Raw genomic sequence first — 26736 nt, 5'->3', positions numbered from 1 at the left:
ACAAAGCTCAGTCACATGACTTATTAAAAATGACATCATCCATCACGTTTCATTCCTAAAAATAAAATCTATTAAATCAAATCATTAATAAAAAACAATTTTACTAGAGTCATTTACAATGCTACCCTTAGTGTTTCAACCCTTTTCTCTTTAAACACATAATAAATTCTTCCCTGTTATTAAATCCTGGTGGGAAACAAACATTTAGTCTTATTTGCCAGCAGTATTCTAACCAGCCTAGTTCTTGTTCTATATTTATTACATTTGAAACATTTGACAAGGCTTCTAATACTAAAAACCTAAAATTAATTTTGCAGTTTTTTTGTTTATAGTGTTTACTCAAAGCATTTTTCTTATCACCCATTTGAATGGCATACTTATGCTCATATATCCTTTTATTCAACTCACGGGTTGTTCTACCCACATAGAAGGATTTACATTCTAAACATGTTATGAGATGGATCACATTCTTAGATTTACAATTAAATACCCCTGGAATTCTGAATGTACTATTCCCCACTTCCTTCTGTATACAAGAAGTTACACATATTACAGTTATAACATTTTATCATTTCACATTTATGCTCTGTTTAATTTTATTCAATTTTCCTTGCAAAACGTTTTTAAAACTTTTTGCCTTCTTTTGTACAAATATTGGACATACTCCTATTTTATTAATCAACTCACCATTACCATTTCTCCTATCATCCTTAATGGTCACTTTCCCATTTCTTTCATCTACCTGACTTTGTAATATTCTTTTAACTTCTGGTTCTGGATACCATCTTTTCTCCATTTTCTTACAAAAGTACTTTGCTTCTACCAGAAAGTCTAAATGGTTCTAATTATAGAACACCAATAGCAGTACAAAACAGTGTGTACTCACAAGCCATTAAAACATAATTAGGAACAATTGCGGACTATTTAAAGGTAATGGTGAGTTGATTAATAAAATAGGAGTATGTCCAATATTTGTACAAAAGAAAGCAAAAAGTTTTAAAAACTTTTTTCAAGGAAAATTGAATAAAATTAAACAGAGCACAAATGTGGAATGATAAAATGTTATAACTGTAATATGTGTAACGTCTTATATACAAAAGGAAGTGAGTTAGAAGTGGGGAACAGTAAAGTCAGAATTCCACGGGTATTTAATTGTAAATCTAAGAATGTGATTTATCACATAACATGTTTAGAATGTAAATCCTTCTATGTGGGTAGAACGACCCGTGAGTTGAATAGAAGGATATAGGAGCAAAAGTATGCCATTCAAATGGGTGATGAGAAAATGCTATGAGTAAACACTATAAACAAAAAAACTGCAAATTAATTTTAGATTTTTAGTATTAGAAGTCTTGTCAAATGTTTCTAATATAATAAATATAGAAGAACAACTAGGCTGGGTAGAATGCTCCTGGCAAGTAAGACTAAATGCATGTTTCCCACCAGGATTAAATAACACGGAAGAATTTATTATATATTTAAAGAGAAAAGGGTTGAGACACTAAGGGTAGCATTATACATGGCTTTAGTAAAATTTTTTATTAATGGTTTGATTTAATAGATTTTATAAATGTTTATGTAAGTATTTTTAGGAATGAAACGTGATGGATGATGTAAATTTTAATAAGTCACGTGACTGAATTTTCTATGTTTAAAATGATGAACTCTTAAGAGAACTTCAGTCTGAAGAAGTCTCTAAGGTTGTTTTATACGAGACAAAAGCTTTAACTGGAGGTTATTTGTTTTCCAGAAGATATTGCAAACTCCTTTTATTTTGGACTGGTTATTTGTTTTGTGCTGCTGTGGAGAGAATAATACATGGGAACTAAGAGCAGTTTCTGAAATGGACATATTTCCAAAGAGAAGCTAACAAAGGCTTTATCTCAATTACTTCGGTTTTCTGACAGCGGCCTGACAAAAACCGGGTCTGAACGTTGGAGGTTTCTACCCAGTCCAAGAACTGGACACTTTCAACCACTGCTATCCCTCCTAGTAGTGAGGTAAGCCAAGAAGTTTTCCTTCTGATATCATAGAGTGGCTAGACTGAAACACTGGTATTTAACACAAATTCATTTCTGCACCTCTCCTAGCCAACACAAATTTGCTGGGATTTGGCTCTTTATTTGGAGGCTGCTTTAAGAATCAAACACAGGAACTTTTCCACCATGTAGCACAGGACTAAGATCTGATCTGTATCAGTGAAATTAAAGAAAATGTCTTTTACAATGATGTCTCAGTTATTACTGCTTGCACAAGCATGTCCCTGTGTATGGGAGTGTCTAAGAAAACACCAAAGCAATGTCACAGCATTCCCTCTCATACTCACTCACTTGATCTGTTACTTTCAGCCCTTTTGTTACAGCACAGCCAGTGCTATAACCTTCCTCACACAATGAGCTGACTCATGAAGTCCAGTACAGGTGCATCAAAGACCAGGATCTCCATAAAAGTAAGAAATACAAAAAGCAGATTCAGCCACCACTGATGAGTAAGCTATCACCTGTGAAGAAAAACTAGGAGAAAATCATGCATGTCTAGCTGAACACCCAAATAAAGTGTGCCAGACCCTACAGCCTTTGGCAGAAAAATGGTCCTTAACAACAAAGTAAACAAGGAAGGTACAACTGCCAGTGGCAGTGCAGTCATAACTACCAGTGTTATTCAAGCCTTGGCCTTAAGATCTGGTCTGGAGGGACACCTCTACGCTTGACTTCTCAAACAATCAGTGAAAAGTATTTAGACTGGCTGACAAAAAGTGCTAGATGAAATAACACCAGATGCAGGGACGGGTGAAAAAAATGACAAATACAAAAATTATGCTGAAACCTGAATCTGAAATTCACTTTAGAGGATGGAGTCTAAATTACCATTTACTGATTCTGTTGGCCATGCAATGCTGCCAAATGTTTATTTTTTATTACATCTAAAAAGAATTGTTTAATACGAGAGCATTACAAAATAGTTTTATTTGGCAGGTAATTAAAAACTGATTACAAAATCAGTTAACTCAGAAAAGATTTGTATAACTCTGCCCAAACTGATACAAAAGGATAGCCATTTACAATGGCCAATATGAAATTTCACGATACTTGTATCCAATGCTACCTTTTACAAGCATGAGTAAACCCTTTCAAAGGTGACTGATGTTCATATCAGAAAACAAAATTAAAAAAAAAAAACACATAGCAAAACACTTTATAGTTGAAAAATTCTAACACTACTCATAGCAGCAAAAGTTTTTGTAGAAGAAAGCCAAATGGCATTCTTTATTTTAACCAGTAAAGGTAAAAAAGTTTGAGCTAGCTGTGGCCATTTTTTCAGTTATCACAGTGGATACCACCACATGATTCTACACAATGGAATGCAGGAGACAAACTTAGGCATGTTTTTTAAAGGGGAGTTTCCGACGGTCCTTCAATGCGTTCCTCTTCCTCTTTTTGCTCAGGAAACTATCTAGCTTGCCACTCTTCTTTAACTCTCTGTACTTGTCAGCCAATTCCAGTTTTCGTTTATCAGCTGCAACATACAAAAGTATGATACTTTAAAACACAAACTGGTGTACTGTACTTCTCAAACTGATAAAACATACAAAAAACAGGATACTCTTTGATCACGACATTCAAGTACTACAAGCAAAGTGTACCTGTCTTCCTGTCTTTTCAGGATAATCTGAACAAACCTGTGACTTCAGTCAGCCAAGGCCATTGTATCAGAGCTCCAAGAAACTGGACAACCTGGCTCACATATAGCATTAGCTTCTGGAATACACTTCTGTCCCACTTTTTATGTGCTTCACACTACTCAATATCACCAGCTCTGCAACTTGTCAAACTCCATTTTTATCAGATTTGAAACTACTATATTAAAAAAAAAAAGCAACGTAAAAGCATGTAACAGATATATATACATCAGTCAGCTGATCTGCGGGACCTCTGCTGTGGGTAACTTGCGATTTCTTCTGGTATTCTCAGCTTGGTACAATTTTGAAAATCTTCAGCTCTGCACTTTGGAGGGGGTGAAGACAAGCACTCCATTAGTGCACATCATAATATACTTCAGATTACGAAGCTACACAAACCACTAAATGCTTCAGTTCAACCTCAATGAACTAAGCAAACACATCTAAAGACCTAACAAGAATAAAAAAACATACTTACCTGAATACAGGAAAATCTATCTGTTAATTATGGATCAAGAGGCTGTCTAGCACAGCAGATAGCAATGGCAGGAAAATGTAGCCAAGGCTTTCTCACACATTGTTTAAGTATGGTGAGCAGGCACCTATTACAGCTGATTCTAGAATGCCATCTGTACTACGGGAAAGTACACTTGTGTAAGATCTTAGCATAACAGATGTACTACTTCTCACTGTTGCAGTATCCTTTACAACTGTGACATCCTGCTGAAGATAGCCAAATGTCAGGCCAGCATCCATACAATTTACAACTTCCAAGCACCATACGTCAAATGTATGCTCTACATCTAAAGCATAAGGAACATATATGACATACACGTGCCTAATCCTCGGAACAGACCATCCTGGAGAGGATGAGAGAAGGAATCCACAGAAGAGCCCTCCAAAAACCCATGAAGGATGGCCTTGGCAAAACCCACCCTGGCCCTAGAAATGACTTCCAACTTACAATGTTTGGTAAAGGTGTGTACAGATGGCCCAATAGCAGCTTCTAAGATGGCTCTAGTATCCAGACCCTTGAAAAAAGCACCTAAAGAGGTAACCACCCAGGTAGAATGAGCACAAACAGAAGAAGAAAGCAGTTTGTCATGAAAGGAACAGCAAAAGCAAACAGACTTAGAGATCTAGAAGGAGATGGTTTTCTAAAAAACAGCCACAAACCCATGTTCCTGGAATGAAAAGAAACAAAATGTTGCTCAGATATCCTGATATCTTTTGTCTTTTCTAAGTAACACCTGAGCTGTCTATGTAAATACAAGGTGTGAAGAATCCTCCTTCTTCTTATTTCGGCTTTTCCTGGTTAGGGGTTGCCACAGTGGAACTCTGGTCTGCTAATGATTGGCAGTAGATTTTTACAGTGCCAAGGTGCCAGCTCGAAGGCCAACCTTCGACAAAGGCACGCCCATTCACACATGTCTTTCGAATGCCACTCGACCGTGGGGAAAACATGCAGACTCCACACAGAAGGCACTCCAGCCGAGAATCGAACGGGAGAACCTCTTGCTGTGAGGTGAGAACGCTACTGCTGCACCACCGTGGCTACAAGGTGTGAAGAACCCTCTCACTAGCATTCTGTGGATAGGGAAAAAAGAAGGAAGATTAATTGTTTGAGTCAAAGGCAAATCATTAACCACTTTGCACATAAATGAAGAGAGACCCTGGTTTTTGTGAAAAATCAAAGTGGGACTGCCATGAGTGTCTGAAGTTAACAGGCTCTTTAAGCAGAAGAAAGAGCCACCAAAAGTATAGCCAACCAAGTAAAGTACAAGGAAAAGGAAACTGCAAGCTCAAATGGAAACGGAGTTAATTCTTCCAGAACAAAATTTAGGTCTCAGGAAATATTGCTTTTTCTTGGGTGCCTAATATGAAGGACAGCTTTCAAAAATTGTTTGACTTCAAAACAAGAAGCAAGGAATGGATTCAAAGGCAGGCAAGCAGAAATGGCTGACAAATGAGAGTGAGCAACTCACACAAATAAAAAAGAACTGTAGGAATACCCACAGAAAAGGGGTACAGCTCTGGTTTGAGACACCAAAGAGAAAATCTCTTCCACTTAGCCACACAGGATTCTCTAGTAATGGGTTTTCTGGCCTCCTGCAAAACCTAAAGCACGTCCTCAGAAAATTAGTGTTTAAAAGGAATCAAAACCCTATTAACCATGGACTCAACTGAATAGTGGCCAAGTGAGGGTAAATGAGAGATCCCTTGTCCTGTGTGAGAAGATATATACTGTGAGGTAAGTTATGATGATTGCCCCTGGCAAAAGGAAGAACCACTGCTGTCTGGGCCAAATGGGAGTCAACAAGATTTTGGGCCTGCCCCACATGATTTTGTGCAGGACTTTTGGTAGCAACAGAAGAGGGGGACAGGCATACAGAAGCATCCTCTTCCAGGAAAAAGAAAGAGCATCCACTTTCCATGCCAGAGACTTGGCACTCTAAAACACGACTGGGGAAGTTGTCTGCTCAGAGGAGAGGCAAAAAGATTTACTGGAGGAGTACCCCACTGATGTATTATGTCCAGAAACACCTCCCTGTGAACCATCCATTCGTGAGGATCTGTCTTGGATCTGCTCAAACTGTCTGCCACACGACTGTACTCAGAGGGCATATAAACTGCCTGAAGAAACAACTGATGGTGGATGGCAAAATCCCAAACCTGAAGAGCCAGCCTGCAAAGAAGTTAAGGTTTTCTGTCCCCTTGTTTGCTGATGTACCACATGACTGTGGTATTGTCTGTGAAAATCCTTTGAGGACCTGGAACCCAAAGAAAGTGGAAGGCATGAAGGGCCAGTGAAGTGAAAATCCCAAAGCTGGTGCTGCTCAGATGGGGGCTGAATCAAAAGGTCATCCTATTAAGGGAACAGCTGAATTCCCTGAAGACTGCAGAAGGCTACCACTAGGGTCAGACATTTGGTAAAGACTCTAGTAGATATAGAAAGACTAGAAGGCAAAGCAAAGCACTGACAATGTGAGAAAGAAACAGATAAATATAAACACTTCCTGAAGAGAGGGTGAATATAAATAGGCAAGTAAGCATCCTTTAAATCCAGGGAACACCAGAAAAGTTTAGGGAAGCAACAGAAGAAACAGTGTCTGGACAGACAACATCCTAAAGGAAGGAACATTTAGAAAAGTGTTGAGAAAGGAGAGATCTAGAATGAGCCAAGACCCCTCCTTCCTTGGAACCAGAAATATCCTGGAGTAAAAACCCCTGCCCTGCTGAGAAAGGAAAAGAGGCTGGATGGTTTCCTGTACCAAAAGATCCTGAAGAACCAAAGACAAATAAGGCAGTGGAAAGGAGAAGGTTGAGGAAGGTCCGAGAATGTGAAAGGAACTTCCAAACCACAAAATAACAAATTTGGATAATGAAAAGCACCCAAGAGTCTGTGGGGATCTCTTGCCAAACAGGAAAAGACAGTCAACTGGCAGGATAAAGGAATCTGGCAGCGGGGTAGAAGTGGTTGAATGTTAAATGGAAGCAGATTTGTCAGGGAAAGCAGGTTTTTGACCCCTAGTACCCTGAGAAAGCTTGTCAGGAAAAACTCTCTTGGAAGCATGTTTACCTCTAAAAGGCTGTCTAGGTTGTCTATGGATAAAGGAATACTTAGATGGAAAATTTCTCTGAAATTTAGGAATAGCAGAAAGAAAGATTTGTTTCAGGTCCTGCATAACTTTACCTTTATCTTGTAGGGTCTTAAAGAGCTTAGTAGCTGCAGTGCCAAACAGATTCTGACTGTCCAAAGGAGAATCCATTAATTTAGCCTTGATGTCCTCAGGAAGAGCCTGTAGGCGCAACCAAGAGTGCCTCCTCATCACAGAAGCAGATGCAGCAGCCCTAGATGAGACATTGGCAGCATCCCAGCTGCATTTAACAGAATGCTGAGCCACCTGATAAACAGAACTCAACAGGGGAATGTCAGAAATCTTTGCCTCAGAATCAGACATATCAGTCAGAATGCCCCCAACCTTTGAAAGAAGAGTCAGAACATACCTAGTCATATGGATCTGGTAGTTAATGGCCCTGCAAGCTAGAGTAGCAGAAGTGTACACTTTTTTCCATACCTTCCCACAGCATGACTCACCTTATCAGAAGGTAAAAGTTTAAAGGAGAGCAGCAACTTAGATGCTTTATCAGTAGCCACAAAAAATAACATCTGAATCACAGGAAGGACTTTTATAGAAAAAATTTTGAACTTCATTAACTTTACAGATTCTGTCAGGCTTCTTAGGGACAGGAGACTGGGAATCAGGGTGCTGAAAAGCCAAAGAGAACAGGTCCAAAAGGACATCCAAAGCTAGAGGCACAGCAGATGGCCTAGGAAAATCTGTTTGCAAGAGTTCATACTACCTCTTTTGAAAGTAACAAAGCTGGGAACAATCATATGAACCATAGTATCCCCAAAGGGCAATACCTCCACAGGGGAATCAGGAGAAAGTGCATCCTCTTCTTCAGACCCCAGGGTAAGAGAAGATTGGATTTGAGAGTACTTATAAAAGTGACACCACACCAGAGTAGAAGTCTAGTTCTTCTTCATAGAAATCAGATTCCTTAGGATGTTTGGAAGGAATAGAAGCAGGAATAGATAATTCCTGAGGGGGTTTTAGAGCTATAAGAGACCCCAAGAAAAATCCTGCCATTCTTTTTGTGGATAATTTCCTCATGGGCAACATCTGGTTTTCTGCGTCTTTTTAAGGGAATATCAGTTTTCACAAATCTAGAAGGTTCAGACCCCTGGCTACATTCAATGAGCGTACCAAGCACCTCGTCCCTAACAAGTATTTGGGGAATCCCCCTAGACCCCTCTGAAATAGTCAGCCACTGTTCCTCTTCCACATATGCAGACGTAGGCACAGCCTTGGCAAACATTTGAATAGGTAGCCCCATGTTATTCTCCAAGTGGGTCGCAACAGAGGGAACTGACACAGGCACCAAATGGTCCTCAGGTTCTTCGTCCAAGCTGATGAAGACATCTGGAGGGTGCTGAACAGCAAAAGATTCAGTGCGCACCTTTCTGACTTTTTTTAAGCAGCGGATGAACATTGGGGTGACCAAATTCAGAAGTTCTGGTATCCTGAGCTAATATTTTTAGACAATGGTTCTCAGAGTAAATGGAAAGGGACAACAGACAACTGAGGATAGTCTTGGGGACAAATGCCTGACAAATCTCACATGGAGTATGGTTATGCGGAGCACCCAAACAAAAAGGCATTGCTCATGTCTATCTTTATTGGGAAGCTGCTCGGACTTACATTTCCCCTCTCTGGATAACATGTAAAAGGTAAACCAAAAAGAAGGAAGAGACACTAACGGGGCACTTATTTAGCAGGCTTGGTAGCTGAACCAACAAGGTGAACGTCTTGGAGATCAAATTAAAGATAGTGTTTGAACTGGTAGTAAAACAGTTTTGAGGATTAGGTGCTCATATGTCACATATGTACTTGACGTCTTTCATGTAGGACAGAAGTTTGACATATGGTACCTGAAAGGTGTAAAGGCTTTAGTATGATAGACAGATATTTGGCTATCCCAGGTAAGATATCCCAGTTGTAAAGAATTCTGCAACAGTGATTAGGAAGGACATCAGTTTGGAAGAATCTCAACCAGTGTAAATTAAACCCATCTATGAGTTCAGACTCCAAGGAAAGTTTAAAATATTGGCTATATAATGTGGTGTGTGTGTGTGTGTGTGTGTGCATATATATAATATATATATATATATATATATATATATATATATATATATATATATATATATATATATTTACACATACACACACACACACATATATATATATATATATATATATAGATATAGATATAGATATAGATATATATAAATATATTAAATGATAACCTAGCCACTACAAAGCTGATTCTCATTTGGTACACATTTCTCATAGACCATTCAGTCTAAGGAAAGATGACAAGGAGGTTATACCACAGCTTCTGCATCTCTGTGTAATTTAATTCTCCATCTACACACTGGCACAATGTAGTTGCAGAAAAGAAGAAATATATTTATTTTAAGACTGAGTCTGTATTTTGTGGGCACAAAGTGTCGAAGTAGAACTCATGGCCCAATTTGGGGACGAGCTGGGTAGATGCCTTCCACCATCCCAGCTCAGCTCTACAGTATGGCAGCAGACTAAGGAGGCAGAGCACTCCACTCACTTTTCAACACTATGCCAGTGCTGCAAGTCCACAGAGTACATGCTATGCTAGAAAAGGGTAATGATGCAGCAGCATTCTACTTAAATGAGTCTCATTACCTATTCCTGGAGTAACCTGAAGAGTGCCAAAAACTCTTCATGCACAACAGCTGAGATCTCCAAAGCCAACTGATTGTATGTCAGCTGTAACACTGCATGAATAACAAGGAAATCCCTGCAACACATACAATGCTACAGCTAAAAAAGCACTGTTGGCATGCTGTAGTAACAGCTTTCTGTTTGACTTTGTCAAAGCAATACAATAGGAGTATTTTTAATGCACAAATGGGATGATATACAAAAGAGCACTTTCCTGAATGCCTATAGCACCACCTACCCCCTGTCAGACTCCTAACTTGCTGCAAAATAGCCAGACTTGATACTGTAGACGTTGGGACTTTCTACCATGTGATGTCTGCAGTACCAGTGTCACAACTGCCCACAGGTTTTCAATGGATAACACTGAATTTGAAGCTTTACATTAAAAGTGTTATTCCAATGTTAAATTTCAAAGTGTTATAGTGTAGGAAGACAGATTCCTCTGTCAGAATCTGGTGCATGGCTCATCAAATCCTCACCAGCCTACAAGGCTTGAGGACTCTCAAGAGCCCTTCTTTGGTTTTGGGCTTGAAGTTACAGTTGGTACAGTGAGCTATGCCATGAATAACTGCTTTCAGAATCCCATAAACAGCTGAAAAATGGCCCAAATGGAAGGCAGTTTAGCAGAAAAATTGAAGCTTGAAATGCAAAAATTTCACTTATATGTTCATAGGTTGGTACTTTGGTACTAGGCTATCAGCCCTAGGGTCTATACAAGCCTAGCCAAACAATTCCCCAAACATTTCTTCCCACAATATTTACTTCCCTGGACCCCTGTCTAGCAGGGAGACTGCATGATCCCCAGGGTGAATTTCCTATCTCCCATCCAATCGTCAAGGTTCCTTTTGAAGAGGGCTAAGGAGGCACTCTGCTTGACATGTATGGGCAGTCTATTCCAGAATTTGGTGAGTCTCTGGGTCAGGAACCTATCCCTTCAGCATCTTTTGTTCATTGTGATGACAAGGTTTAGATCCCTGGAGTGTGTGGCTCTGAGGGATTGGGATTTCTTTAAGTGGAGCATGTCCAACAGAGTTTGACATGGCCTTGTATGTTAAGCAGAGATCGCCTCTGAGTAGACGATATGCCACAGAGTATAGCTGGTATTTTTTAGACAGTCAACATACGGCATCTGCTTTAGTCCTGTAATTCTTTTAGTAAGGTATTTCTGCAGCCTTTCCAGCTGTTGCAGATGTTTTGTGAGGTACATACCAAACGGGGCATTGTACTCTATAATGGTTCTAATGAGGGATGAGTACAGTGGGACAATGATGATGAAAAGCCCTTAGTGATGAGGTGTGCCACACAGAAGGATTTCCTGACTGTTGTGGCAATGTGGTTATCGAAGGTGAGACCACTGTCCACCTGTGTCCCTAAGTCTCTCATCACATTTTCAGTGTTTAGTATACTACCACCTATGTGGTAACTCATGGGTACATGGTTTTTCCCAAAGGGGATAACTATACATTTCTTGGCATTAAGCTTGAGCCTATGGCTCTGGCACCAAGCATCTGTTTCTGTAAGGCCCTTTTGTAGAATATTCACATCATTTGGGGATTCAATAATGGCTCCCGGCTTGCAGCCATCTGCAAACTTTGTTAGCCAGAGTCCCTTAGTGTTGGCCTGTACTTCAGAGAAGTAGATGCCAAACAAGAGCTGTCCCAGGACTGAACACTAAGGTACTCCACTTGTCACTTGTCTGGAGCTGGAGTTGGGAGTCGGCTACATTTACAGTCTGGGTTCTGTCGGCAAGCCAGTTGGCAACCCATCGAGTGACATAGGGATTTATGCCCAGCTTAGTAAGTTTATATATGATTCCGGGGTGGGGGATGGTGTCGAAGGCCTTGGCGAGGTCCAGATAGGCTGTGTGGACCGCCTTACCCTCATCCACAGCTCTGGAGACTGGTTTGAAGAAGTCAATCAAGTTCAGGAGACAAGATCGGCCCTTCATGAACCCAAACTGGGTGGGGTCCAGTATTTGAAGGTTGCCAATGTCTTTGTTTATAAGTCCCATGATAATGTGTTCCATGCCCTTGCAGATCAGGCTCGTCAGACTGATGGGACGGCAGTTCCCAGGATCCAAGTTGGATCCCCCCTTGTGGAGTGGGATAACTGTAGCTGTGCACCACTTTGTGGGCACGAAGCCTGATGTGAGGCTATGATTAAACATGACACTTAGGTGAGGTGTCAGTTCATTTTGTAGTTCATGTAGTACACAGCCCTGGATGTCACCTGGTTCCATGGATGCTGTATTCTTAGCTTTGGAGAGTGTGGTTTCTACCTGTGTGGCCGTGAATACCGGAATTTGGCAATCTTTTGGTATTGAGATGGGCCCTTTAGGGGGTGGGGGGTGAAGTTGGCAATATCCTTGGGATCAGTATATTTAATGCCATTCTGTTGTAGCTCAGAGCAGATCTGAGCATTGCCATTTAGATTCTTGACATAACTATAGAATGCCTTGTGGTTGTATTTGGAATCTTTCGCAATTTTATTTTCCTAACTAGCTTTGGAGGATTTTATGAGGAATCTCAGCTTCTTACTGAGGCTGGTAAGGGAGTTTTTTTGCATCCTGAGATTGTCCTCCTTTCTGCAACAGTTTCTTCCTTCTGTTGTATAGTTTGTTTATGGCAGGGGACCACGAGATTGGCTTCCTTTTATTGGAGGAGAGCGTCTTGGTTCTATTTGGGATGGCATGATTCATGCACAAGTGGATGTGCTCATACAGTGCCTTAGTGTAGGATTCAGCAGTTGAACTTTCAGCTCCCGTCTGCATGGGTGCCATGAAGTTTGTCACTTCTGACTTAATAGCATAAAGTTGGCTTTGGAGAAGTTTTTTTTTTTTTTTTTTTACAGAGGTTTCCTTACTGGGGGGTGGGGGTGGGATTTGGATGTCAAGGGTGATTTGCTTATGGTCAGACCTGACCAATGAGGAGGTGACCACTGGTGTGGAGCATCTATCTCCCATGTTGGTAATGACCAGGTGGTCTGGGATATTGGAGCCCCTGGTGGGACAATGGATTAGTTGATCCAGGGCGTTGGAATTTATGAATTCATTATATTCCTCAATCCATGTAAATTAGCTGAGAAATATGAAAAAGTACAGTGTGATGGGGAAGAATCACAGAAGGTATTTAACTTGTTTACATTTCCTGAAAAGAAGAAAGGCACAATAATGTCGCTAAGAGAAAAGCTTAGGAATTATTATCTGCCTAAATAGAATTTCCCAATTGCATCCCATTTTGCTTTTTAAAATGGGCACAAGTTCCAACATAGCCTAAAGACGCTAACGTTAAAATGATGAATACAGTCGACGGCTGTGAATTTAGTGAACAGTATGACAAATTAATAAAAGAGTAGTTTGTGGTATAAACTTTTTTTGTTTTCTTGGGAGACTCCCCGGAAAAAAGACCCACCCATGGCAGGGGTACTATCCCCAGAATCAGGCACCCAAACCCACCTATGTGGTAAACCTTCAACATTTCCTTCCCCCGAGAATGACAAACAGTTCTCCCTTGCCCAGAAAGTACAACACTACAGCTGCAGTGGACGTGTCTAACTCCTAGTCCTTACAGACTTTTCAAGGATCTACATCAGATGGACCAGGATGAATGCAGGAACCAATTTCAGCCACAATAGAGCCACCCATCAGTGGCTGAATTAGTGAGGCAGACAGACTGACACCCAAAGAGTCCTGAGAAATTTTCTTTTTCATGGGAACATGAGTGGGAAGAACAGAGGAGACCAGGAAATGGTTCATAGTTTAGCCAAAAAAGAAGGGTGAAAGACAGGTAGTAAAGCTTGAGCGATTCAGTAGTCCTTCAGACAGAAACGTAATGATTTTTAGGTAGAAATCCAAATGACACCCCCCAAAAGCTCATTGTCCTGCCTCCAACATACTAATATCACATAAATATGTAGAAAATAAGTAAAAAAAAAAAAGATTTTTACACATCTTTTTCACACAAGCAATCACAGGTAGAAAAAAATATTGTTACATGGTATGACAACCCACAGAAAATTCAAAATTAAGGCACGCGTTCAACAGACCAAGTAACTGTTCAATGTTAACCCAGAGAAACTAATTTTTGTAAAGTAAAATCAGTAAATTCAGACAATACAGTTTTCCTCATAAAAAGGGATATTGCCCCAACAAGGTACTTATCCGCCCAGCCTTGAAGGACTGTTAGCAGACTATCAGTTTCATGAAGCCTGCAGAGGGTGTGAACTTTGGTGGCAAGAAAACACTGAAGCTTCTAGCGGTTTTATGCATCTCTCTAAGTCTTGCAGCAGTTACGGTGCATAGGAGCCTTAAGCTTTAAAAGCTGGCTGGTGGTCATATCCCAGGTAGGAGATAACCCATGAAGGTTAGGCTAATGCAACAGTGATCTAATGTTGAACATGCATGTGGGAGATGACTTGCCTTTCCTTCCCTATTCTGATGTTTGTCTCTGCCCCTGCTACCATTCAAAGCCTGCTTTACTTCTGCTTAAACTGATCTGTTGTACATGATATTCCATAAAGATCTCATTGCCTGGCTGGATAGTTTATGTTATCCCCTGAAACAGATGAGTAAATTAAAAGTTCATCAGTTCTACAGTCTTCCACATTTTCTCCAGCTTTATAAAGATTTGTTGTGATTAAGGGCCAAACAGCAAATTCTTACCCAAGGGAATATCTTCAAGCTGCCCCTTCACATCATCTGGTACAGGATGCAGCCTAAGTCAGACATGTCTTATGACTGCAATGTGTTGCTCTATTGCAGGCACCTACTGAGACACGGATCGTTTAAGTATGAGTTTACTGATCTTTTAAGGCTGACTGTGTCAGTCAGTACATTCTTTCCATTAAGGCTTCATCAGTAATCTGAGATTTTATCTATTTGTCTGCTTAAGGGCATCACCACACTGCTTGATAATGCGCACATGGAGATGCATAATTTGAAGTGCTAGAGTGGCGGTGGTGTGCAAATTTTTCCAAAATTGGTCAAAAACCCTATTCACCTTCCCATTCAACAGAATCTTCAACTCTAGCACCAGGTTTGATCTTGCAGCTTCAAATGAGAAAAATGCTGGATTTGCTTTTGGGTATTTATAAGTCTCTGACACTAAAAACTGAAATTTTTCATTTTCTAAGCAGATATCTGAATATCAGACCACAGGGATGTCAGCTCAAAGGCATACTCATATTCCTGGAAAACAGGTAGGATGGCTATGGGTCTGAGTTCATCCATGACCAAGTAGCAAATATTTGATTCTGACACCTCTTAAGAATCATAATTAAAGTACTATGCAAGATTTAAGGTGCTGCTAGGTGAGATAACTTGGGAGAGGGGACAAATTCCTCATTATCACAGATTTCTAGATCTGCTTGATAATCTCTGTTTCCTTACTAAGCAGCACAGCTCTTACAAAAGCACTCTTAGTGCTCCAGTTCTGAACAAAAAAGGTACTGTGAGTGAAGTAATTTAGTGTAATTTGTCTTCCACAAGCACACATCTTGCAGCAAGAGAGTAACAGTACATGTAGTTCTACCTTTTAAGTTTTATGTCAAACCAACACCTGAGTTAGCAAATGAACACAATGGGGACATCTGTGAAACTTCTGGAAGTCAAATGGAAGGGCAGATGGCCACCATCAGCCAATTTCCTTGGAAATATAATGCACAGTGATACTGGACATCTCAGACCCTCCTTGGAGGTCTGTGACAGGGAAGAATTTGAAGCAGTAAAACCCCCATAAAAGCAAGAGCTGTAAGACAACCAAGAGATGAAGGTTCAACATGCCAAGTCCTGAAGCCTCAAGATACCAAATGTGGCCTAACTCTCGCAGTCACTCCAAAAGCAATAATGCCTGATGAAGGTGTGACCTGACAAACAACTGTCCATAGGGCAAATGTCCACAATGAATACACTCCTGAAGAATCTGGTATGAAACACATCCCTAGTAATGTGGCATTTGGCAGTGGCATTTCCAGAAGGTGCTTTGCTGAATGATGGCAAATGATGTCATAGCTGACAAGCCAATTGGAAACAGCCCATCCTTCTTTCCCTATAGCAGGCAGAACCTAAACTGTTGATGAACATCCAGGATGCGAAGGGCTGTTTCTCTCTCAAATTATGTTTTTGCAAATAAAGTTGGGAGACAGATGAACTCATATTTAAGGACAATTCTGATAACACTTTCAGGAAGAAGGTTTGTCCTAAAGTACACCTGATCCTTATGAAAGGCTGAATATAATTATCCACATAAAAATATGTGAAGTTATGAGATCATGTAGGCAAAGGTGATGGCCAAAAGAAAAAGGATCCTCCAAGAGATAATCTTCAGAGCTGTGACAACGTAAAATATAGCTAGGTAAGCCTGTCTTTCATGGAGTTCAAGTTCCCATGGAGGACATGAATACTTCAAAGGAAGCAGAGATGCAGAATTCTCCAAGGGACCGTTTGATAGGTCATTGCTGGGACACACTTCTACCCATCAGGACTGGCAATACAGATGACATAAACACCTTGGCCAATGAATAACTAAAACCCAAATCATTTGGCTACCTGAGACAAATTAGAAAGACCTGCATGCTGACCAAATGGGATCACGCATGATACCTCTCCTTATATGGAGAACCTTCTCTATTTGGCAGATTATATCTGCCAGGTGGAAGGCTTAGTAATGGCTTCAGTCAGCTCACACACCTTAGTCTTTTCATTCAGCAGTATTGAGGGTTCCAATCCAGAAGTCACACCCTAAGATGAATCAGACTGTCAACCCTAATGGCAGGGATACACTTCCCTAGATTGCATACAGGTGGCTTCTTGTGCTGCCAGAGGTCCTAACAATTACAAACCATCTTCTCAGCTACCAAAAGGGAAATTGGCTAGGCTTAAAATGGCCCACAAGGGCATCTAGCCTAGTACTTACCTAGGAACCAAACTGTGATGAGGATGAGATTTGGTCTTTATTCTATGTTTCTCATCCCTAGCACCTCCAGCATACCTTACCAAAGGAGTGCCCAGAGTTCCAAATTCTCCCTACTACCGTTTTCAGACTTTATTAAACCACACAATGACCTCCCAACCTTCCAATCAACCTTTACACGAATCACATGATTATCCTTCAGTCCACCCAGAACTACTCTTAAATCCCTCCAAAAAGGGTATAGTATTCAGAACCTCACAAAATCTTTAAAAAAATCCTAAAAAATCTCAACATCACAGATCTCAATAGTACCAAAATAGAAACTACCACATTCTATAAATACCTAGGTTTGTGGCTAGACCAGTGACTTAACTTTCATAACCATATTGAAAACACCAGGAAAAAGATAAGTTCTCCTTTTATTCTGGTTCTGGAAAATATATTCCTTTCTCTCCAGAGCAGCAAGAGCTGCAATAAGCAAAAAAGTCATCCTACCTCAACTCGAAGATGGGCTCCCCATCACAATCACAGCTTCAGAAAAAAATAATCATCCACTGTACAGTCTCGTGAAAACAAAATCTGCCAATTAATTTCCAACTCCATCCCAGGAACACCACTACACAATCCTCTCCACAGCCAAATGGCTCCCAGTCACCTACACAGATAAGCTACTCTAAGATCTCTTCCTATCAAAATACTGCAAACAAATGCCTTTCTGCCAAACTCCATAAAAAAGCCACCCTCCAACAATCTCCACAACTTCTCCTATTAACTCCCTCACTTCAGACCCACAGACTAAACTGTACTGTACCAACCACGCCTTCCAATTCTTGCACTCACAATCTGGCAATCTCTCCCTCTCACCTAAAAGAAGTCTCCTCTTTTCCCCACTTTCAGAACACAACTTAAACACACCTCTATCAAAAATGTGACTGCAAATGCATTTCCACTGGACACATCACCTTAACTCTTCCCACACCTACCTCACTTCTATTTCCACCCTCTGTTTTCACCTACTGCTTACACCACATATTACTGCTTACACCACATATTTACTACTAAAATTAATCCACATTTGCATTTATCCTCTGTTAATAAATATTTGCTCTTTCAATTGTCTACTGGACTTTGTACGTTCTGTGATTACTTTGTGTTTGTGAATTGGTTCTGTTTTACTTATTTATTTATGTATGTATGTATGTATGGGATTGTGCCTGTTCGTTGTCTGTTGTATTCAGTATACTAGCCTAGTAAACACAATTTAAATAAGTAAATTAAACAAAGAAACTTTGGGACAAGAACCTAAACTACATGAAGCAATGGGAAGGTGTCCAGGAATCTCCCCTGTCACCAGCGAAAGAATGCACACACCACTACATTCCACTCTTCCTGCAGCACAGAATAGAAGAATTGTCCTAAGTAGCGAATGGGTCACTTTTTGGGATACTGAACTCCCAGAAAACTGTGACCAGGAAAGATTCTTGGAACTCCAACTGCAGGAAAGGAGTAAAAGAGTGAATGAGAGAGCCTGCTGGCATATTCACTTCTCTGCTAATAGGAGTGGCTGAACAAGAGATGCCCTTCTCTGTGGCCCATTATCAGACTCACACAGCTTCTCTGGATAAGAAGCTACGACATCATGCCCACTGCTTGCTTACTTATCACACAACATGGAAGCTGCTGGACAGAGTCAAGAAAGGTACCAGATTCTGTCCAAAGTTTTACACTTTGTCAAACAGCAAGGTTGCAAGATGCTGTGGTTTCCTAGGACCTACACAAGGCTAAAGAGTTCATTAAGGAGTCCACTTTGGATGGCACAGTGGTGCAGCAGTAGCGTTGTCGCCTCACAGCAAGAGGTTCTCCTGTTCGATTCTCAGCTGGGGTGCCTTCTGTATGGAGTCTGCATGTCCTCCCTGCATTCGTGTGGGTTTCCTCCCACATTACAAAGACATGCATCTGGAGCATTTCTCCCCGTGCCTCCACTGAAAATTGGCTTCATTCCAAGTTGGACTTTCCCGATTAACAAATAATAACTAAATAATGCTTGATTGGGATCTCAGGGTGGAGGGAGCAGTATTTTTTAATTTCCTGGCTGAAAACATGGTATTCATGATGATGGGCTCCAAAGGGAGAACAGCCCAAGATCCTTCTCCTTCCTCCTCAGGCAATCAGTAAGACATTTCTAGGGAAAAGAATAGCATTCATTAGCCAGTTAATGATAGGCTATATAAACCTGGCAGATCTAGCAGTTAGCAAAAAAGATTAAGGCTCTGAACTGTTAAGGATCTGTAGTCCATATACAGGGTTTGAGTCCTTCAATTTGTCTACTGTGTGACTCTGAGCAAGTCTCTTCACCAGAAAGTTTTCCTAGGTCCTCCCTGAAAAGGGACACCTGTGTTCACTAAGCTTACTCAGTCAATAAAATAATTTAACCACCAGGTTTCTCAAAAGGAGTGGTTTCCTTATCTATCTCAGAAACAAGGGCCACCTCCGCCTCCTATTAACTGGAATCCTCTTAAGGTGCAGGGTGATAAAAAGTACTCTACCCCCTAAACTCCAGACTAGAACAGCAGCTGGGCTGAGAGGAACTGGAACTGAGGGTAAATCAAAGTGTCTATGTGGTAACAATGCACAGGACTACACCTTACAAGGCACTCAGTAGAACTTGAAAGGTATACAATTGCTCTGGTGCTGGCATCAAACCAAGTTCCATAAGGATGTGATTCTACACATGAGAGGACAGGTCTCATCAGATCTCAAAACAGCTGTCTGAAGTTGAAGGCCTGTGCACAGCATGCCTTGGTGCTGGAGGACCCTGCACAGTCTCTGTGTTTAGATTATCGAGGTCTGCTGGAATCAGAGGAAAAGGAATCATGTCCCAAGCAGCAGGCTTATTCTTACTCTTGTACTAGCCCTAAGCCACATTTCAACCAGAACAATAACTTTACCCCAACCCTATACAGACATATTACTTCAACATTGTTTAGATTCAGGATGGTTGTGCTTGAATTAGTGTAGTTTTTGTGTCTATGTTTCAATATTTTGAGGATTGAGATATGTAATGCTGCAAAAATGTCAGGCAGCCAGTTGTTACACAGGTAAAAATCTGGAATCTGAATTAAGAGAAGTAAACATCAAGGAAGCAATGCATGCTCTAAAAGAATATGAACAAGAGCCTGCTTCTCATTCTGAACCCACAGTGCTGAGAATATTACTAATGAGGCCAGATGAAGATCCACAATGTTTTCTCCAGTTTTGAATTTTAAAACTGGTCACCCAGCATGGAATATTTAGCTACTGGTCAGTTAGGAGATACAAATCTACAGATTATTATTAGAGCACACTTAGTTGGTCCAAAGCTCAGGTAAAGGATCAACTGTAGAAAGTAAATGCAACAGATAAAACAGTAAATATGGTCCCTAGAGTGAACAAATCTAGTGTAGAAAATGAAATCATGGTTAGTGCTGCAACAAGGAGACAGAGTTACCCTGTAATGGATTCTGTCATGTTCTAGCTGAGACTGAAGAAATCCATGCTATGATGCATGGGTCCATTATATCAAGTAAGAAAGGTACAGAAACTACATTCCCAAAACAGACTGGACAAAATGGGTTAGGAATCATCCCTGAAAACAAAAGTGAAGTAAAGCTGAGAGTACAGTTAACAGCTTACAGAATACAGGAAATGGAATGCAGCCTGCTGAATGACCAGAACTCACAAACACTAGAGAAGGCTCTGCCTTCACAGCACACAATATGTCAGCCTTGCTGAATGACCAGCCAGCACCAGACAAACAGAAAGTACAGTTATGTAAGTCCTACTTACCCATAACAGTAAATGTCTGAATTTCTTCATTGCTGCAGTAGCCTGTGGCTACTGTCCTGCCAAGTCAAAATACCTGGCCAGCTTGCCAAAGTTTTAACTCCCCTTCCTCTCACTAATTCTGGTTGCTGATATACTCCCTTCCAAAAAGGGTGCAGCCTTATCAGGAATCTTCAGGATTTTACTGCCCCAAGAAAGGAAGGAAGATTCATCTTGACCCAACAACCATCAAACTACAGTCACCATACTATCATCCAAACAAAAACAATAACAATAACAACTGTAATAAAAGAAACTGTGTTCCCACCTTAACAATCTACAAAGGGAGATGGTGGGTGGGTGTGGCTATAGCAGCAGCACAGAAATTTGAACATCTACTGTTATGGGTAAGTAGGACTTCCTCAAATGTACTATGTTCGTCATTCTCGCTGTGCAGTAGCCCATGTATAGATCCCCAAAGCTTACCCTATCAGGGAGGATAAGGGTCATACAGCCCCTGGAGGACGATCCTAGCAAAGCCTGTCCTAGACCTAGAGAAGTAATCTAGTTTGTAGTGCTTTGTGAAGATACGAACAAAAAAAGAAGTTATATACTCACCATAACGTTCCATGTTTATAGTCCATCTCCGCTCGGCTCCAACTCGGCCTATTTACAAGCTGGAAGTCTTCTAGTTGGCTCGTGGCTAGGTAGGTATCCCATGGTGCACCAGTACAATCCCCAGATCTTGTTTGCTGCTAACTAGGTGAGATAATAACAAATATACAAAAGAAGCCAATACTAAAAGGTCTCCATAAAAAACGGATAATAATGTTTTTCTGTCTCCAGGTACTTCCAGGATGGGGGTAGGAGGGTGGGTTCGTAAGAATGAAGGGTGAGATGGACTACAAACATGGAACGTTATGGTGAGTATATAACTTCTTTATGTTCTGTAATCCTATCTCACCTTCATTCTTACATATGGGACAGCATCCCTAGCACCTTATTCTTGGGTGGCTCAAGGTAAAATACTCCTGAGTACCGTGGAACCAAATGATGCTCTACCCCTGGAGGTTAAATCCAATTTGTAATGAGTAATAAAAGTGTGAGGGGTAGCCCACGTTGCTGCTGCACAAATATTATCAAGTGGGACCCTGGCTTGAAAGGCGGCAGAGGTAGACTGACATCTGGTAGAGTGAGCCTTGATTTTAAAGTGTAAAGGTCTACCCTCAGAGTTGTAAACTTACGCTATACAGCTAGAAATCCAATTAGACAGTGTTACTTTGGACACTGGTAAGCCTGATCTGGATTCGGAGAAGGAAATAAATAACTGATCTGATTTCCTGATTTCCTTAGTCCGGTGCAAATAAAAACGTAATTGTCTATGAACATCCAGCTGGTGAAACCTGTATTCAGCTGTGTTGGATTGATTTGGAAAGAACACCGGAAATTATATGGATTGATTCAAGGTGGCATGGGAACAGACCTTGGGGACAAAGGAGGGATTAGTATGAAGGGACACCCTTTGTGAAAAATCAGGTAAGGGGGTTTTACAGACAATGCTTGCAACTCGGACACCCGTCTGGCCAACGTGATAGCCACTAGAAACAAAGTCTTCCAGGACAGGAATTTCAACGAGGATGAATGAGAAGGCTCAAAGGGCGAAGACGTTAATTTGGATAACACAAAATTTAAATCCCATGAGGCAACAGGTTCTTGAAAGGGGGGTCTCAACAAAGTGGCACCTTTAAGGAAAGTTTTGCACAGCTTAAGTGACATCAGATTAGAATCTTGAAAGCCTAGATGAAAATTTGAAATTGCTGCCAATTGAACTCTGATAGTGGCAGACGCAGATCCCTGGTGAAAAAGTTCAGACAGGAATTCCAAAACCACTGGAATGTAGGCAGTGTAAGGGTCAATATTCATTTTCTCCACCCAGATAGAGAATCTTCTCGATTTACTGGAATATAGTCTCGTAGTGGAAGGTTTATGAGAAGACGTAAGGATATAAGTCACAGAGAGTGAAAGTCGTGAAACCTGACTAGGGATGGAACTGGAGCAGCCACGCTGTCAAATTGAGGGTGTGTAAGGAGGGGTGAAGCGAACCTGACATGCGAGTCAACAGGTCTGGAACTGGGTCCAGAATCCAAGGATCGTCTAGGAGAAGAGGCCCGAGGAAGGGGAACCAAACCTGACGAGGCCAGTAAGGAGCAATGAGGATAAGTTTGCTTCCCAGCCATTTGCTTTCTGAATAACCTTGGGAATGAGAGGAAAGGGAGGAAAAGCATACAGGAGACGCAGGGGCCAATCGTGAACAAGTGCGTCTCTCGGTGACTCCCCCAGAGGGGGGATGAAGGAGAAGTAGCTGCTGCATTTGGCATTGATTTGGCATTGATTGGGCTGGCAAAGAGGTCGCAGCAAGGCTGTCCCCATCTGCGGAAAATCTGTTCCGCTGTTTCCTGTTTCAGAGTGAGGCATCAGGATTGCCCAGCTAAGCTTGTCGGCTATTACGTTGATTGTCCATGGAATGTGCGTTGCCACCAGAAAATGCTGGGAAGATATCACCCATTTCCAAACTCGTATAGCCTCTTGACAGAGTGGGTAAGATCTGGTTCCGTCCTGTTTGTTGACATACCATACTACCGACATGTTGTCCGATTGTATTGCAATAGTCCCCAGAGGCAGAAGGTCGTGGAGTGCTTGCAATGCCATGGTCCCTAGAAGCTGCAGAATAGTCTTGGCTTTGACCTTTCGTAAGGAGAGAAGACACCAAATTTGAAGAACAAGATTCTGTGCCCTTTCGGCAGGAAGACAAGCCACCATGTCTACTGTGTCTATCTCTGCGCCTATAAAAATCACAGATTGAGAGGGCAATAGGGCAGATTTTTTCCCCATTTATAGAAATTCCCAACTGGGCACAAAGCTGAATAGTAGCGTCCCTGGTCTGAAGTAGATGCCTGGTGGGGGCGGTCAAGAGCCAGTCGTCCAGATACAGAAACACCTGGAATCCTCGATGTCTCAGGTGAGCTGTCACTACTGCCATACATTTGGTGAACACCCTGAGGGCTGTGGTGAGACCAAAGGGCAGAGCACGAAACTGGTAATGACTGGCTCCCAGCCGGGAGCGTAGATGACTCCTCGATGCCCTGTCCATTTTTATGTGGTAGTAGGCGTCTTGGCGATCTATTGAGAACATCCAATTGTCTTTCCCTAATAACGGGAGTATAGACTGCAGTGTCACCATCTGGAACTTGTCCTTTTTTACTGATTCGTTCAATCTGCTGAGGTCCAAAAGGGGCCTCCAGTCTCCTGTACGTTCTGGCACTAAAAAGAATCAGGAGTAAGTTTCGGATCCTATTTGGTCTGCTGAGACGGTTTGGATGACTCTTTTTGATAGCAACCTGTTGACCTCCACAGCTGCCTGATCCCTGTGATTGGGTGGAACATCCGGGATCCTTTTGGGAACAAAGGGTTGAAGAGAAAAGGGTATGACATAATCTCTGGTAATAATTCTTTGCACCCACTTGTCTTGAGTGATACCCAGCCAGGCTTCTGGATACAAAGAAATGCGACCCCCGACCAGCCCCAGAGAAACACAGTCGGGTCCCACATCAAGAGCGCTGGTAAGGCCGGCCCCAAAAGGAATCGTGACCTCCCTGGACCTCCCGGACCGCCCCTGCATCTAGGGCGACGTCTACCATTTTCTCCTCCTCCTCTGCCTCTGAAGGAGGAGTCACTCTGTTCATCCTGGCAAAACCTCTGGGACTTCTTGAACCACATCTTATCGCCCCTCTGACCCTTAGGGTATGGTCTAGAGGGAACAGTAAAACATACTCCCATGGCAGAGAGTGTTTTTCCTTCTTGCTTGCACCGGGTGAGAGTGTCCTTTACCTTGGGTCCAAACAATGAGGAACCGTTGAAGGGGGCGTTGGTAAAGGTAGATTTGAATGGTTCCGCAAAGTTACACAAACGCATCCAGGAATGACGCCTTAGGGAAATTCCTGAACCCGCCGCTCTACTTGCACCATCAGCTGCATATGAAATAAGCCGCTTGGAAGAGTTGACGATAGAGTTCAAGGTGGACAACTGGGCAGACACCTTGTCAGGAACTCCCTCAGTACATGTACCTTGTAGAGAATCTCCTAATTCTTTAAGGAGGACTCTCTGAAGCCTCGTGAAGTGAGTAAGGTAATTCAGTGATCTAAGGGTAAATGCCGCTGAAGAAAAGATACCCTTCCCGTATCTGTCCATCATTCGAGACTCCTTATTTGGCGGATGAACAGAAGAAGAAGTCTCAGCTAGCTCCTTCTTAGTGGCCGCCACCACCACCATGGCATCTACGGGAACACCTTTAGACAAAAAATCCTTTTCTGGGGCTGCAGAAAGAAACTTATTCGGTCTCCTGGGGACTGGCTCCACAGCATCAGGAGTATCCCACACCTTTCGACTAACTAGCTCCATCAGTTCGTCGAAGGGTGGAGACATCCAAGAGGCTGAAAGTTGAGACCCAAAAGCCTTCAGGTACACTGACTCCTCATCGGAAGGGGTGACAGTGGGCCAGCCGCAACTCTGTTCAAGGATCTCCAGGATGTCTACAATAATGTGGGTGTCCTTATACATAATTTCTTATTGCCCTATGTGGAGAGGTTGGGTTCTTATATTAAGGATTCCTTTGATTTTTTTGGAAACGATATCAGGCATACAATGGAATTCCAACATGTTTTGGATTTCCATAGATGTATTAAGTTAATATACTAATATTAAACATAATGATGGTATAATGGCATTACAATATTTTTTGGATGATAGCCCCATGTCTCACTACATGGTGGAGCTTGTTCATTTTTGTTTGCTTCATAATTATTTTAGTTTTAATTAAATGGTTTCAGTTGCGAGGTACAGCCATGGGGGCACAATTTGCCCCCATGTATGCAAATTTATTCATGGCCAAATTTGAGATGGATTATATATATAAAGAAATGAGTTTGTAGAACAACACGTTTTATTTTATTTTACATATACTGATGATTTGATTTTCATTTGTAATGGAGGGTTAGATAAAGTTCAAGAATTTTTATTTCAGTTGAATAATAATATTTACAATGTTAAATTTGATGGTTTACAGTGTGGTACAGAAATTCATTTTCTGGATGTACATCTAACTGGCATGAATGATGGTTCTATTAAAACTATGGTTCATCTTAAATTTGATGATGGCAACCAGTATTTATATGGCACTAGGTGCCATCCTGAACATACTATTAAAGCTCTACCATTTGGTGAAATGATTAGACTATCTAGGCTTTCTAATAATATACCTGATTTACAAAAACAAATATGCCAGACTTTGTCTGTTTGTACATAGAGGCTATAGTGAAGATTTGATCAAGGAATCTGTAAATAAAATAATTGATACCAACCTCTCCAAATATAATAATGGGAATGTGTATTTTATGAATAGAAACAAATCCAATAATGGTGAAAAAATGTTTTTTGTTACTACGTATAACATTTTAAGTGAACAGATTTGGGAAATAGTTAAACATTATTAGAAATTTTTATTGAGAGATGAATTGTTGAATAAAATTATTGGTAGTACACCCTATACTGCCTATAAAAGAGGGCAAAATTTGGGGGATAAGTTAGTGAAAGCTTACTTTTTATTGCCTGCAGTGAATGTCTCTGCTCCCTTAAGACACAAGGGCAATGCACCTTGTAATAATTGTAATATATGCTGTCATATAGTGTGTAGTTTTTACAGAATTAATGAGAAAATATTTATACCAAACACTCATTTTTGTTGTGACATGGAATGTGTAGTGTACTGTTTGAGATGTCCCTGCAACCTATTCTATATTGGGGAGACCAAGAAAATATTTAGAATTAGGTTGCAGGAACATATCAGAGACATTAAAAAACAGAAAATGGAAAGCCCTATAGCTTTGCACTTTATGAAGAAACATCAGAGTGATAGTAGCTTGTTACAAGCAACAATTTTAGAAAAAGTTTTTGTAATAAAGGGGGA

At 41.1% G+C, this 26736-nt stretch overlaps 1 protein-coding gene across 1 annotated transcript in view; it reads right to left on the bottom strand.

Moving 5' to 3' along the window:
- Positions 1–2947: 2947 nt before the first annotated feature.
- RRP36 (ribosomal RNA processing 36) overlaps positions 2948–26736 on the bottom strand; it is a 349049-nt gene continuing 325260 nt past the window's right edge. Inside the window, exon 7 of the mRNA XM_044061146.1 lies at positions 2948–3516. Coding sequence (XP_043917081.1) covers positions 3377–3516 — 140 coding nt within the window. The 3' untranslated portion in view covers positions 2948–3376. The remainder of the gene's footprint in view (positions 3517–26736) is intronic.

Source organism: Protopterus annectens, chromosome 1.part0, assembly GCF_019279795.1.
Source record: "Protopterus annectens isolate FY-2018-M chromosome 1.part0, PAN1.0, whole genome shotgun sequence".
In the NCBI taxonomy this organism is placed as follows: Eukaryota; Metazoa; Chordata; order Ceratodontiformes; family Protopteridae; genus Protopterus; species Protopterus annectens.
The sequence above is the reverse complement of the archived record's forward strand: the minus strand, read 5'-3'. Positions and strand labels throughout refer to the sequence as shown.